The following is a 12,356-nucleotide window of genomic DNA, read 5'->3' as shown; positions in this document are numbered from 1 at the left end:
CTATTGAAATACTTCATGTAACAATTTGAACATAACCTCAATCTTTGATCATTAAAAAATGACAAAACACTAACATTACTCGAATTCACTCAAATTCTTTCTTATTCAGTACAAAAAATGTTTACATAGGTGTTGCTAATTTTCTCCTTTACTTTTTAAGAATATTTTTTACATCTAGGGTAAAAGCTTCACCATTATTACTGATCAACTATGAATGTAATATACCAACATGTGCAAAAATGGCTATACTGTTATACACTGCTACAGTGCTGTGCTTGTTAAAAAAGTCTACATTTATTTCGCGTTATTTATACGCGTATATACTAAGCTAGTTTAGGTTCGAAAACTTCCAAGTGGACATACAAGGGAGACCATGAGTAGATGGTGGGTAATATGGTACACTAGGCGATGTAAGCATCATCCCATTCCAAGGTCTTTTGGTTGGTTGCCCCTTGAGATCCTGCTTCATCCTCTACGGTGTCGAATTTCTCCAGAGGATTCATCGTAACGTTCATCTTCTCCTGTTCACAGCTCTCGCCTTCAGGAGCAGTTTCGTCTTCCTTCTGTGAAACATCTACGTAGACATTTCTTGAGCTGAAAAGTAAAAATATGCTTCTTGGCTGAGCCATCGTCACTTTATGTATGAAAATATCTGGGGAGTGCTACGATGATAACTTCATAATTTCATCATTATGAAAAAGATGAAGATATTGTGAAGAATGATGGTAAATGATGACGATTATGTGGACCGTAATGAATGCCTGCCTGTTTATGACAAACATATTAAAAGCAAGGAATATCCCTCTCTCGTTGTCTCCCGCTTCGCCTTCGAGCTAACGAGGTTTTCCTATAACTTATTTACCTGTGCATGCGGACAGCCACAACGAGAACGATGAAGACGAAGACGCAGGAAGCAGCGACGATGACACCTATCATCACGCCAAATGAATTTCTCTGTTCGTGTGTTTCATGCTGTTCTTTGTCCACCTCAACTGCTCCTGGTAATGCTTCCTGCTCTTGCCGACCCAAAGCTTGCATGTCGAATTGTGGAGTTGTCTTGTCCGTGGTCAATTCTGTTTGCAGGACGTTGCTGACGAAGCGGTTCTTGAGGTTAGATATCGTTATCTGGAAATTTGAAATTTTTTCAGACAAAGGAATATGGAAAGCATGGAACGCAATTGCCAAAGCTTTATCAGTTTATCTGTTTAGCCAAACCGTTCTTTTATTCTATACATTTTTTATCAATGTTTGAAGTTAGCTATTCCATTTGAAAAGCGAAAACACACGATACCTTGAATTTATGACGAACCACTGTTGATGGATTTCGAAGGTCTTCTAAGCCCAAGTGTACAAACACCATCTCTCGAAGTACCATGTTGTACTCTTCTAACGTTGCAAGTCCCCTGATGATCAAACCTTTCCCATCGGGAAGACTGTCCTTCCAAAGATTCAGAAGATCCACGAGGGGTCCAGGATTAACCAAGGCCTCATCACTGCTCAAAGGTGGATCGACTTCTACTCGAGCAGAATCGACATACTTCGAGCATTTGTCGGCAGTGATCGTTAACTTCTTAGCGATGAGAATTCCATACTTCTGTAAGTCTTTCAGATCTATTACTTTCCGGCCGCCTCCAGATAACTTCAAAGCTCTTTTCTCGTTATCCGAGACGAGAACATCCAGATTAAGCATGGGCAGCGGTTGATTGTTTATCGTAGTTTTGATCTGCAATGGTCTACGGCCACTGGTCGGAGAGCGTCGGGTGTTAACGTAGACTAGATTTCGAAGAATGTTTTCGAAGTTTTCCGGTGTTCCCCGGCCATTGATTTCAATAACTTTTTGACTCTTTTGTGTGACCTCGAAACCGCTCGGCGCTGGACTGTCGATCTTAATCTGTTCTTTGCATTCGTAAACGCAGTTGATAGCCTGGAATGGTGCAAATGATTTAGCTATTTTGAACCAGGCAATCTCCTCAATTCAACCAGGCAATATCGCCTTCATTGAAACACTGCAATGACTAGGATCTGATCGTCTCTTTCGCTACCCAGCAATACAATTGTACACCCAGCTCTGTTACACAGAGCAGTCCATTTTACCCCGTATAACCTCACCTGTTCATCGATCTGTTCCCCAAAGTTCACACTCAATCCACCAAGGTATCCATCAAAGTAGTCGCCATACCTTTGTTCCCGCCCTAACCAGCGAGCACCAACCGTAACACGCTTTGCCATGTTTGTCCCATGTAGCGGCCAGTTCTCCTTCTCATTTTCGAGAGCAACCTATAGTTGAGATCGATCGAATATTATTCTATATTAATGCCACTCTAAGCATGTTATCGTTGAAATCAACTGAAACTCCAGTCCCTAACCTTCCCTATTATTTCTACTGAATATTACTACATTCTCTTACTTGTTTGGAATCGACATAAAGTTTTGCAGTCTGACATCCATTCACCGTGACGACCACGTGATGCCAGCGAGTGTTGAATATATCTGGTTTCCAAACGAAGACAGACTTACAGATATCTTCAGAACCAGCACTGGATTCTTGACGATGTATGAAAACAAGTTTGTCATCTGAGAGAAAAGTGCAAAATCACACATCATTTTGTAATACAGCCAGTGGTCTTAAACACCCAAATAACCATCGGTTTTTAGTATCCAGCATGGTAACCACCCTGCCTTAGTTACCTTCAGTGTACAGGGCAAAGTGTTTTCGGTCCAGACGCTGCGGGTCCGTAGCAGAGAGTATATATTGCTGTTGATCTTTCTTCGGCATCCAAATCCATGTCGCTATTGTCATGTTTTCATTTCCTGTGTACTGCAGGAGGAATGACGGAACATCAATGGCTGTCTTATCGTCGAAACGATAAACATTGTCACCTGAAATTACAAAAAAGTTCGCCCTACTTCAAGCAACTTATATAGCAAAAATTGATCAGTCTATAAGCATTCGTGTCATCATTACCAACATTATGGTCATCTTTATTACCATCTCACCCGCCCAACACCCAACCCACACCATGCCCCACCCCGCCCAACTTAAATACCAACCTATAACAAAGTCGTCTCTCATAGTTCTCCCCAACCAAGTCTCCTCACGATAATTTGCCGGCAACAAATCCATAGTCCTGTTAACGTTGCACATTTTGAAAATACCCGATGCTTCGTACGTTTCTCTGTCGCAGCCTTTTAGGACATGAGCGGTCTCCAATTCAACCCGCGCGGAGAAGTTGGCGTACTGTCGGCTCTCGCCGCACATATTGAGGCGAATATTTGGTGTGATTCGGACCATGCCATCACAGCCATTCAGTTCAGGTGATTTGTTCTCAAGTTCCATGAAACCTAGCGAACAAAATATTTTGCTGGATTGACAAGTTGTATTGTCTTTCAGTCGGCATTCAGCCAGTGCTTCTTGCAGTTTAGAAAAATTTTCATGGTCCCAATAATCCCAGATTATATCGAGTTTAATTTTGAGGAATTGAAAAGAGTCTTTATGGAAGGAAATAGATACATGCTAACATCACTTTCAACAAAAATCAATGCCAAACGTTTTTGTTCATAACCACAGGTAAACACAGTCAACCAAACTATTTATTATCATGGACGCAATGTACTTATGACCTATATATAATCTGACTTCAGCAACAAACCTGGAGTACAGTCCTTATCCACGATAACATTCACTGTGGTAGCTTCCTCGGAGATGCGTCCTCCACAGTCCTTGGCCATGACGGTGAAGACAAAGGTATCAGAAGCATCATTACCCAAAGGTTTTGGCAAACTGATCACACCTTTGTTGTTGATGCTGAAAGGCATGTCGGATGTGCGAATGAAATATTCGCAAATATTGCCAAAGTCTTTGTAAGTGTCACCGTCTTTGGCTTTGACCTAAAAACGGCAGACCATTGGATGAATTTCTCCGGTGATATGCACAAGTCGTCATGATAAATAACTTCACCCTGGTGGAGTAAATCTTATATAATTATATAGCTCAGTACCTGAACAATATTCGAGCTCACTTTGCCCTGTTGCACGCGACCGACGTACATTTTCTTCTTAAACACAGGAGAATGTCTGTTCTGTGGCACAACTAGACAGTGGATCTTGATTGGTGGTGAATTCCTCGGCGGAGCACCATTATCCCAGGCTTGCAATGAAAATTTGTACGCAGCCATACGCGATGCATCAAACTTGTATCCTCGTGCTGGTTTCACAGTCACGATGCCTTTAAATAAAATGGAGATTCTATTGAAGTGACATGCTTTTTTGGCTAGTAAAGATCACAGATTTCATATATATTAGTGGTAGAGGCAGTATACGGTACAACGTTGATCATGATATTCTAGAGAGGACAAAACTGTGAAATATCTCAAACTTTCTTCATCAAATCATTTTGATAAAATCGCAACAAATCTTACAGTTTTCAAACTACAACCATCTTACCATGAAAAGCGGTTGTGTAGTTAGTTCAACTATTCTTTGACAACATACCTGTTGCTTGCTCGAGTTCAAGAACAAAAGGTTCATCGCTTTCCCTCACTTGCACCTGTGAAATCATTCCTGCAGGCCCCGGGTCCATATCAGCCGCCCTAATTTGCGGGGAGATCTTAATATGACCGGTTTCCTCCTGGATACGACAAAAATATTTCTCCTCGTTGAAATGGGGACGATATTGATTGTGTTGTAACACGTTGAAAATAACCCAGGTTATAGCTTTTTGGTTCTTGCATTTTCCGTTATTCGCATTGGCTATAACGACGAAAGTATGTTGGGTATTCCTTGTATAGTTGAGTCTTCCTCCTAGGGCTATCTTGCCAGATTCAGGGTGGATAGTGAAGAGGGAATTATCTCGTATGGTGTAACTGACTCCTTTATTCCCACAGCCAACAGCCTTCACTATCCCTTTAGTGAATCCAATGCCATGGTTCTCTTTGATTTGGAACGTGAATCGCGTATGCTCGAACCTCAACATGCTTGGCAAACGATCTAGGAAAGCAAACAGCGTTCATTTTTATGCAGCAGTAATCCAAATCACTTTCTGCTAATATAGGGACTTTTGTAGAAATTTTCATTTATTGACGGATTTTTGTTCACATGCATATTGATAATATTCTAGGTCTCACTATTTTGATTTGCTGTATTGTTGTTTGAGGTTATGCCATGCACGCAGTGTATTACTTCACTATTGTTTAATAAAGATACACTCTGCAGGCAGGATATTCATGTATTTGGTTTGTGTTGTCTTTATATTACATCTTTGTCTTTTTTCATGTACGATTTTTGTTTGTTTCTTCCTTTTCGTTTCGCTTTAATTGTCAAACCTGCTGCAATACGTCACTGTTCAGTGTACGTCATTGCCGTTGGCTGATTTTTTTCCACTTAGAATTTGTCGGGTCGATTCGAATGCACGTTAATAATGTCTGTAATATACGTGTAAGCGTCTGAATGGCGACATCATGCGTCCAGCAAAAGCCAAAATCGGTCCGACAAATCATAAAAGTGTGGACGTGGGTGTGCACTATGCAGGATTGAAAAGTGCTTTTCACCGGTGTCTGAGAGAGAGAGTCTTATAGAAATATTCGACAGGAGCATTGTGACGAATCCTCTTCGGGCTTTTGCATGTAAATTTTTATTGATGGACTTGAACAATATCTTCCATTTTAAGAATTTCCGGGGCAATGACAAGAGATCCGCTGGCATAAAGGAAATTGGCAATATCCAACATCCTCCCTTTGTATCCTTCAAATCTTGGTAAAAGGGGGGTATAACCTGTGACGCCACGTTTCTATTCTTATAAGCATCTACTCTGCCAGATTTATCTATCTATTCTTCATCGTCGGTCGCTTAATGTACAACAAACAAATAAGTCAATTTTAACTGTTGTTGGGTAAATTTTGTAAGAAATCTGTGAAAAGCGATCGGTAACGATCGGTAGACGGTACAACACTCCCTTGATGTGATCTGCCGATTTTAGCGCCTGTGTGCGCACGATAAGATTTAGGTTCGCGATAATTGCCATGCGGAGATTATAGTTATATGAAAATATGGATTCTATAAGTGAAAATAATGAGACGCTGTATAATTAGGATTGCTATCTCTTGAATTGACAAACACTTTGAACCACAAGTACGATGAACACAATTTAACGCAGATTATTATGAAGACACGCTACTGCAAGTAAATAACGTCTTATTTCAACTTTTAGTTACTTTGCAACTTGGCATGTTTCGAAATTTTTCAATCTCTATTTAAAAAGTGCCATTCTGTGACAATATTCGAGTGTCCAAAAAAAACAACAATATTGGAGAGGTGTGCTTATACAGCACGCTACTTTACCATGTTTTGCAATCCCTTTTAAGGTCCTTTTGAAGTGGTAGGAAGGGCAAAGTAAACGTTAGATCCCTGCACAGTTTTAAACAATCGATTACACGGATAGTTTTGTCCTGTTTCTTGTTACAAAAATAAACTATGATGCAAAACATTATTATACTTTTCGTGGTCAATCATGCACAAGAACATTACCGCTGTATTGATCAGCCTAATATACAAAAAAATCTTAAAGTAAAGTTTACAATAGTATCATAATATATTGCTCAAGACTACCTTGATTCATTAGATGTAAAAAATTAACGAAAATGAGAAGGTTTAAAACCACCCCATTGGGCTCGGCTGAGCTTGTTTCCCTTGATGTTAGTAACAGGAACATGCTATTGACAATAAATTATTAACTAACCAGTCTTAGCAAGTTAATATTAAATTCGAATGATTTCCGAGTAGAAATTCTAAAATATCAAAAGATATAAAAGGCTACATCGTTTTGTATCGTCTAGTTTCTTCTTCGGAAAAAACCCTTAACTTCGGAATTTGAATGCCCTCATATCTGCGAACACGCGATGTTTTAAACACAGTTTATCAAGCTATTCTAAGTCCATCACAAAACAATAAACCACATCAACTACAAAAGCATTGTTTTGCGATGCTTTATATACTTGTAGACCTCAAACAAGAGGGATACAGAAGATGAAGGGGCATATTTCTTTTAATCCTTACACGCAAATAGGTTGAGAACCATTGAGCATTTCATACAATTCGGGACAGAACTGTTTCCAATATGTAATTCAATACACAAGGAAAAGGGACAAAGATGATGATATTGTTGAAAACATTTTGTTTGAAAGAAAGTCTAGATTCGTTTGAAACAAATAAAAGAAGGAGGAAATTGCTACATTTTGAACCGAATTCGGTTCGATTGTTGCAATCAGGTTACAAAGACGGCGCCATACTTGCATATTTGTTGGCAAAATATGTCAAATTTGTGAGCGCTTTAAAGAAGTTATGATCAATATCTACCTTGTAAATTGTTCCCAGAAGCAACTGCTAAACAAAAGGCAAGGAATAGGTTTGAAATCTTTGGAATTCCCATAGTTTTACGGTCTTTTAAGTTATAAATTCTGTGTCCGTGTTGACAGTAGACTTTGTTACGCTAACCCCCTCGAAGGCGCATACTAATAACTTGATATTTCACTCGGGTGAATATTTAACTAAGGTGAGGTGAAAATTAGCATAATTGCTATCACGTGTTACCCCACCTCGTCGGGTTCCTTTCGATGCTATTTGCCAATTTGAAAGGGCCCTAAGAGCAATTACCGCTTTCGCAACTTTCGCTGTATTAGTTGACTAAGGAGGTAGAGTTGTTGTGTAAAAATAGCCAGTAGACTTCCGGAAAACGTTACTAACTACTCTTGGTTGCGATGATGAGGCAGAGGGTATATTCTTTACATATATGGCACAGCCACAGTTCTTCACCCAATACAGAGGAAAACACCACACATAACGACATCTTGATCTTGTATTACCAAGATATGCATGACAATTATTCGGACAGGAAAAGAATGATAAATGTCAGTCGGAACCATTAAAATGCTCAAGACAATTTTGGAAAAGTTTAATTTGAAAAATTTAATACATCACTATTCACTAGAGCCTGTGTTTCTTCGCTTTGAACCTATCCTACTAAAGCTAAGTGTCTGTCCGAGGCTAGCGAAAAACCTACAGTATAGCCCTTAAACATTTCCCCAGTCCCAGTCAACATTTATCAAATTCTGTACAAGCACCATTAGTTCATAGGCAATTCAATGTTCTCACAAAATCAAGTCTAAAAATTAGTAGCGAAAAGACCGAATTATCTTTGAGCTTTTTCCACCTGAGATCCAGCGACTGCCAGTAACTTTTCACCAGTACCTTAAAAAAAATTGTGAGAGGTTATGAAAGTTACAGTGCATATACGGTTCTATGAAAATTTCTACGCAAGTTGTCATAGATCGTTGAAAGACAGAATCACCAGAGTATCATATCACTAAAATCAGCGAGGTGCAAATCATTTGAAAACGGTTTTTTAGCTTAACTTACCCATCGATTCTGATATTCGTTCAAATTCACTGAGAGCAGCGCTTGAATTTTTCGCCAAGAATTCAACCTCTCCAGGTTTCAGCTATACATAAAGATTGATAAGAGAAAAAGAAGTTGACTCCGACAATTTAAAAGATGCTTATACATAATATACAGTTGTTTCACTCGCTTGACGGTGGCCTGGAAAGTATTTTTTCACGCGACGCTAGTAATCGGATAAAATAATGTACCAAGATCCAAGGCAATGGTTTTCAAAAGTTCTATATGATACATTATATCTGCAGCGTGCGATCGTTCATAGTCCAGAATGCGACTGGTGTAATCGCTATGAAATTCGAGATTGTTAAAAAATCCTGTCCACCTACAGTTTCTCCTAACTTTTTTAAAGCTGTGAGCATTTCGACTGCTTGTTGGGTGTAAACATCTTCACTAATGTGACCAGTTTTGACATCTCTTTGTAACTACGAGAATAAGCGAAGAAGATATGTACATGAGCATGACTAATACCACAGTTAATACTCATCATGATAGTATAATATCACACACATTAATCAATTGATTAATATACCTCAGCCAATCTGTTCCTGAGTTGGCCTGGTTGTTTTTTAGCAAACATTCGGATCACTTCAGGAGTTTTGAATGCATCGCTTATTGCTGCTTGCAGGGCCTATGGCAATAATTAACTTGTTTTTCGTCTGATTCAAGAGGGTCATGTGTAGAAGTTGTTGATGGATACAATTAGTTAAAAAATGTTTTCATTGCTCTCATATATGCAGACTGATATTTCTCCAATTGGTAAAAAAAAGCTTTACCAGTTGCATGGCACTAATTTCATCAATCAAGGTCATATCTCCTGCAGCAAACTTTACAAGAGATTCTTTGAATTCCTTTAGTTGATCTACGGTCTCTCTCTTCGTCTCTTCATATTCATCTGGATCTAAATCATCTCTGTTGATCAAATGAAGATAATGATAACACAAAACCAATCAACAAAATATACACCACAGGTAGTTCTTTATTCAGTCCATGTTGACACACACCTACATTCTTCTAAGTCTGACAACTGTACCATCAACCTATCAAGTTGTTCTTCAAGATTCTTCTTAAGTTTCTCAGTCTCGGACTTTCCTCTTGAAGCCATTATTGGATCAACTCTTAGATAAGATACAGGAATGCTGTACAATGGTGGTGATGCTTTTTTGAAGCATGTCTTTAGATGATGATAATATTGGTAATGATGGCAATTACAGATATTGATGATGATGGTAGCTCGCAGATATAGCAGTGTTATCATGATGATGCCAAATATGGATAATAGTAAGAATGATAATAGCAAATTATATTGATTGTATCGACAATGAGGACTTTCTATTATGAAAATACTGTTCACAGATTTCGATACATATTTTTGCAGGTGAAGGTCAGAAAATACTCCACCATATATATGATAGAATATAATAACGAATCAAGGCTCTCCTTACCTCTTAAAATGCCTCTTATCAAATTCTAAATTTTGTTTACGAATATATATAATATGTATACTTTATACGTACTTTATTTACATAATAATTGTGTTCGACTGTTCGATTCCTACCGTCGATTTCCGACGTATTCCGAACGAACCGGCCCGAGTTTTCCACGTGCCTGATTTGCCCGATCCGCATCTCGTGGCCTTCCTTTCCCACGTTGCGTAAAGAATCGCAATTTTTTCAAGATAAAAGGTAAGAAATTGAAATATCCTCTCAAATTTTAGGCTATTGGGGACCCGATCTCCGCAATAGACTTCGATAATTGAGTCAATATTAACCTGGAAAGTTTAAATGAGTGCGATAAGGCATCAAAGTCTTCCTATAAGAATTGTAAAACCCAATTTCCATATGTGATTGTAGAATAAGCGTGTGTCTTTGAATGTTACATCAAATTCGGATTGTTTTCGTTACTTTCGTACATAATTATGGGTACAAATTGAAGATGAAACAATCGCTTTTCATTAATTTAAGTTAGTTGCAGGAATGTGCCAGATTAGCAGAGAATTTTAGTGCGGTGTAAATGATTTATTGCAATCGGGTTTCTTGATTTGGGTAAAATGATCATTTCGTTTGCGTGATGGTCAAGAGATGAGTTGATATCGGTCGTAAAATGCGTATGTAAATCCATCGATCGCCCGGAATAAAAAATTGGGGAAAAGTGTTATTTTCGTTTATGATCCGGAGAGGTTTTTGTAGAGTTCGTACCAAATAGCCTTAAAAAACGGGTGGGGTTTAGTTTAGTACAAATAATACTGATCTCTGATCAAAACTGGATAGTTGAATATTCAGTGCATGAGTAAAAATAGTCAACCAAAGTCTTTCCTATTGGGATTTATGTGATTTATGCAGGGACTATACTTTTCCATTGTTAGAAATTTTGGTGCGATCTTTCATTATGGCTGACGAGGATTTTGAAGGTGGAAGCTCAGGTGCCTCAGACACCTACCCTGCACAGTGCTCCTCTCTCCGTAAGAATGGCCATGTCATGATTAAAGAACGTCCCTGCAAAATTGTTGAGATGTCAACATCCAAAACTGGAAAACATGGACATGCAAAGGTATGAAATTTTTTCAGTTTAACCCTAAGTGACTTTTCCTGCTCCTCCAGAAATATTGAAGTTCTCTAAAAACTCAGAGATGCACTCAATTGTTGCTTGTTCCTGAAAAAGAAACTTTTGTTATTATCTTTTAAAGTTATTTTTATATATATTATAATATTTTTGCCTGTCCGCTCATAAATATGCCCGACTTATGGCTCTGACCTGTTGATAGTGTGCATTAGCAGCTAAGGGTTTGGTGAATTCAGCCCCTCTATTTTTACTGTGGTGTGATTTGAATTCTGACTTTTTAAACTTATCTTGTATATGAGTTCAAGTTATTTTTTCAAAAAAAATACCAGAAATTCCTCATTTATATTTTTGTGCAAAATTCTAATAAAAATTATCTAGTATTTCATTCTATATTTTTATAAATTTGGCCAAAAAAACAACAATTTCCTTCATGATTTGAGCACCAGTTCTCACCCAGGTACACTTGGTCGGCCTTGACATTTTCACTAACCGCAAGTATGAAGATATCTGTCCATCCACTCATAATATGAATGTGCCAAATGTCAGCCGCAAAGATTTCCAATTGGTCAATATTGAGGAGGGCTTTGCTCATTTGATGGATGATGCTGGAGATGTGAGAGAAGACCTCAAAGTTCCTGATTCAGATTTAGGAAAGGAAATACAAATGAAGTTTGATAATGGGGAGGAGTTCATGTGCACAGTTCTTAAGGCTGTTGGAGAGGAACAGATAATTGCTTTGAAGGCCTCAGCTAATAAGAGCAACTAACCATTTGAATGTTGGGTTTTTCTCTCGAATGAGGAATTAAAAAACTATTTTGACTTTTGATCATTTTGCGTTCAATTTTATGTTTTGAGATGGATGACTTTATTTTGTTTTATGATAATATTCTTTCTTTGGATCATTTCATAAAAAAAATGCCTGTGCACTTGCCAAGTTAGTTGAAGTGTCTGGATTGAAAGTGATGTTTTCAAACTAGTGGGTTGGTTGTATTATGGAGTGCTAATACCAAAGAAAGAAAGTTTTTTATTACCTAATACTAACTTAATGTAACTGCATTATTATTAAATTGTATGTTAGGGATAGTGTGTATTTACCAGTTTAGGAAATAATCTCTGGGGCAAATGCACAGGCATTTTGAAAACGATTATGTAAGTGAGGTAAACCATAATATAAATGTAGCTCTACTGGCGATACTGCTCTCTGATATATTTTCTCTGGTTTGAAAATCGCTGTACTAGAAAATGTAGACATTGTTTTGCAGTTGTTTGCAAATAAATTGTTAGATTTGTCCAACTGCTCCAAGGGAATGCAATTGATTGAATTGAATAAAGTGTCTTTCGTGAACCAG

The 12,356-nt window shown here is 38.1% G+C and overlaps 3 protein-coding genes across 5 annotated transcripts; 1 reads left to right on the top strand and 2 right to left on the bottom strand.

Moving 5' to 3' along the window:
* Window positions 1-79: 79 nt before the first annotated feature.
* LOC114518051 (calsyntenin-1-like) lies at window positions 80-7,518 on the bottom strand. The gene is made up of 11 exons (XM_028537957.1): window positions 7,351-7,518; window positions 4,492-4,986; window positions 3,999-4,225; window positions 3,651-3,888; window positions 3,052-3,342; window positions 2,689-2,880; window positions 2,408-2,574; window positions 2,110-2,277; window positions 1,292-1,924; window positions 863-1,125; window positions 80-594 (listed from the first exon to the last, which is right to left on the bottom strand). The coding sequence occupies exons 1-11, from the start codon at window positions 7,421-7,423 to the stop codon at window positions 402-404; spliced, it is 2,940 nt and encodes a 979-aa protein (XP_028393758.1). The 5' UTR covers window positions 7,424-7,518; the 3' UTR covers window positions 80-401.
* Window positions 7,519-7,930: 412 nt separating this feature from the next.
* LOC114518067 (protein LZIC-like) lies at window positions 7,931-9,981 on the bottom strand. Of its 2 annotated transcripts, XM_028537979.1 has the most exons (7): window positions 9,891-9,981; window positions 9,450-9,563; window positions 9,222-9,357; window positions 8,978-9,076; window positions 8,775-8,870; window positions 8,410-8,491; window positions 7,931-8,241 (listed from the first exon to the last, which is right to left on the bottom strand). In XM_028537979.1, exons 2-7 carry the CDS (start codon window positions 9,548-9,550, stop codon window positions 8,183-8,185), a joined length of 573 nt encoding a protein of 190 aa, XP_028393780.1. In that variant the 5' UTR covers window positions 9,551-9,563; window positions 9,891-9,981; the 3' UTR covers window positions 7,931-8,182. The 2 variants fall into 2 exon arrangements, with proteins under 2 accessions (XP_028393780.1, XP_028393779.1); XM_028537978.1 differs by lacking the exon at window positions 9,891-9,981 and having other exon boundaries at window positions 9,450-9,709.
* A 72-nt stretch (window positions 9,982-10,053) lies between these two features.
* On the top strand, window positions 10,054-12,352 carry LOC114518070 (eukaryotic translation initiation factor 5A-1-like). 2 transcript variants are annotated; one of them, XM_028537983.1, is made up of 3 exons: window positions 10,054-10,130; window positions 10,807-10,995; window positions 11,465-12,352. In XM_028537983.1, exons 2-3 carry the CDS (start codon window positions 10,834-10,836, stop codon window positions 11,771-11,773), a joined length of 471 nt encoding a protein of 156 aa, XP_028393784.1. In that variant the 5' UTR covers window positions 10,054-10,130; window positions 10,807-10,833; the 3' UTR covers window positions 11,774-12,352. The 2 variants fall into 2 exon arrangements, with proteins under 2 accessions (XP_028393784.1, XP_028393785.1); XM_028537984.1 differs by having other exon boundaries at window positions 10,062-10,130; window positions 10,811-10,995.
* Window positions 12,353-12,356: the final 4 nt, after the last annotated feature.

The sequence above is a fragment of the Dendronephthya gigantea genome, unplaced genomic scaffold (assembly GCF_004324835.1).
Source record: "Dendronephthya gigantea isolate DGI-Jeju-01 unplaced genomic scaffold, DenGig_1.0 000010F, whole genome shotgun sequence".
NCBI lineage: Eukaryota > Metazoa > Cnidaria > Anthozoa > Malacalcyonacea > Nephtheidae > Dendronephthya > Dendronephthya gigantea.
The sequence above is the reverse complement of the archived record's forward strand: the minus strand, read 5'-3'. Positions and strand labels throughout refer to the sequence as shown.

Coding starts and splice junctions, on each gene's coding strand:
- LOC114518067 (XM_028537978.1), bottom strand. CDS start 9,703: ATGATAACACTGCTATATCTGCGAGCTACCATCATCATCAATATCTGT. Junction 9,358..9,449: donor TCAGACTTAGAAGAATGTAG/GTGTGTGTCAAC, acceptor TTTGATCAACAG/AGATGATTTAGATCCAGATG. Junction 9,077..9,221: donor AAATTAGTGCCATGCAACTG/GTAAAGCTTTTT, acceptor TTATTGCCATAG/GCCCTGCAAGCAGCAATAAG.
- LOC114518051 (XM_028537957.1), bottom strand. CDS start 7,423: ATGGGAATTCCAAAGATTTCAAACCTATTCCTTGCCTTTTGTTTAGCA. Junction 2,881..3,051: donor GAGAGACGACTTTGTTATAG/GTTGGTATTTAA, acceptor TTGTAATTTCAG/GTGACAATGTTTATCGTTTC. Junction 1,925..2,109: donor GGGAACAGATCGATGAACAG/GTGAGGTTATAC, acceptor GCACCATTCCAG/GCTATCAACTGCGTTTACGA.
- LOC114518070 (XM_028537983.1), top strand. CDS start 10,834: ATGGCTGACGAGGATTTTGAAGGTGGAAGCTCAGGTGCCTCAGACACC. Junction 10,996..11,464: donor GAAAACATGGACATGCAAAG/GTATGAAATTTT, acceptor GTTCTCACCCAG/GTACACTTGGTCGGCCTTGA.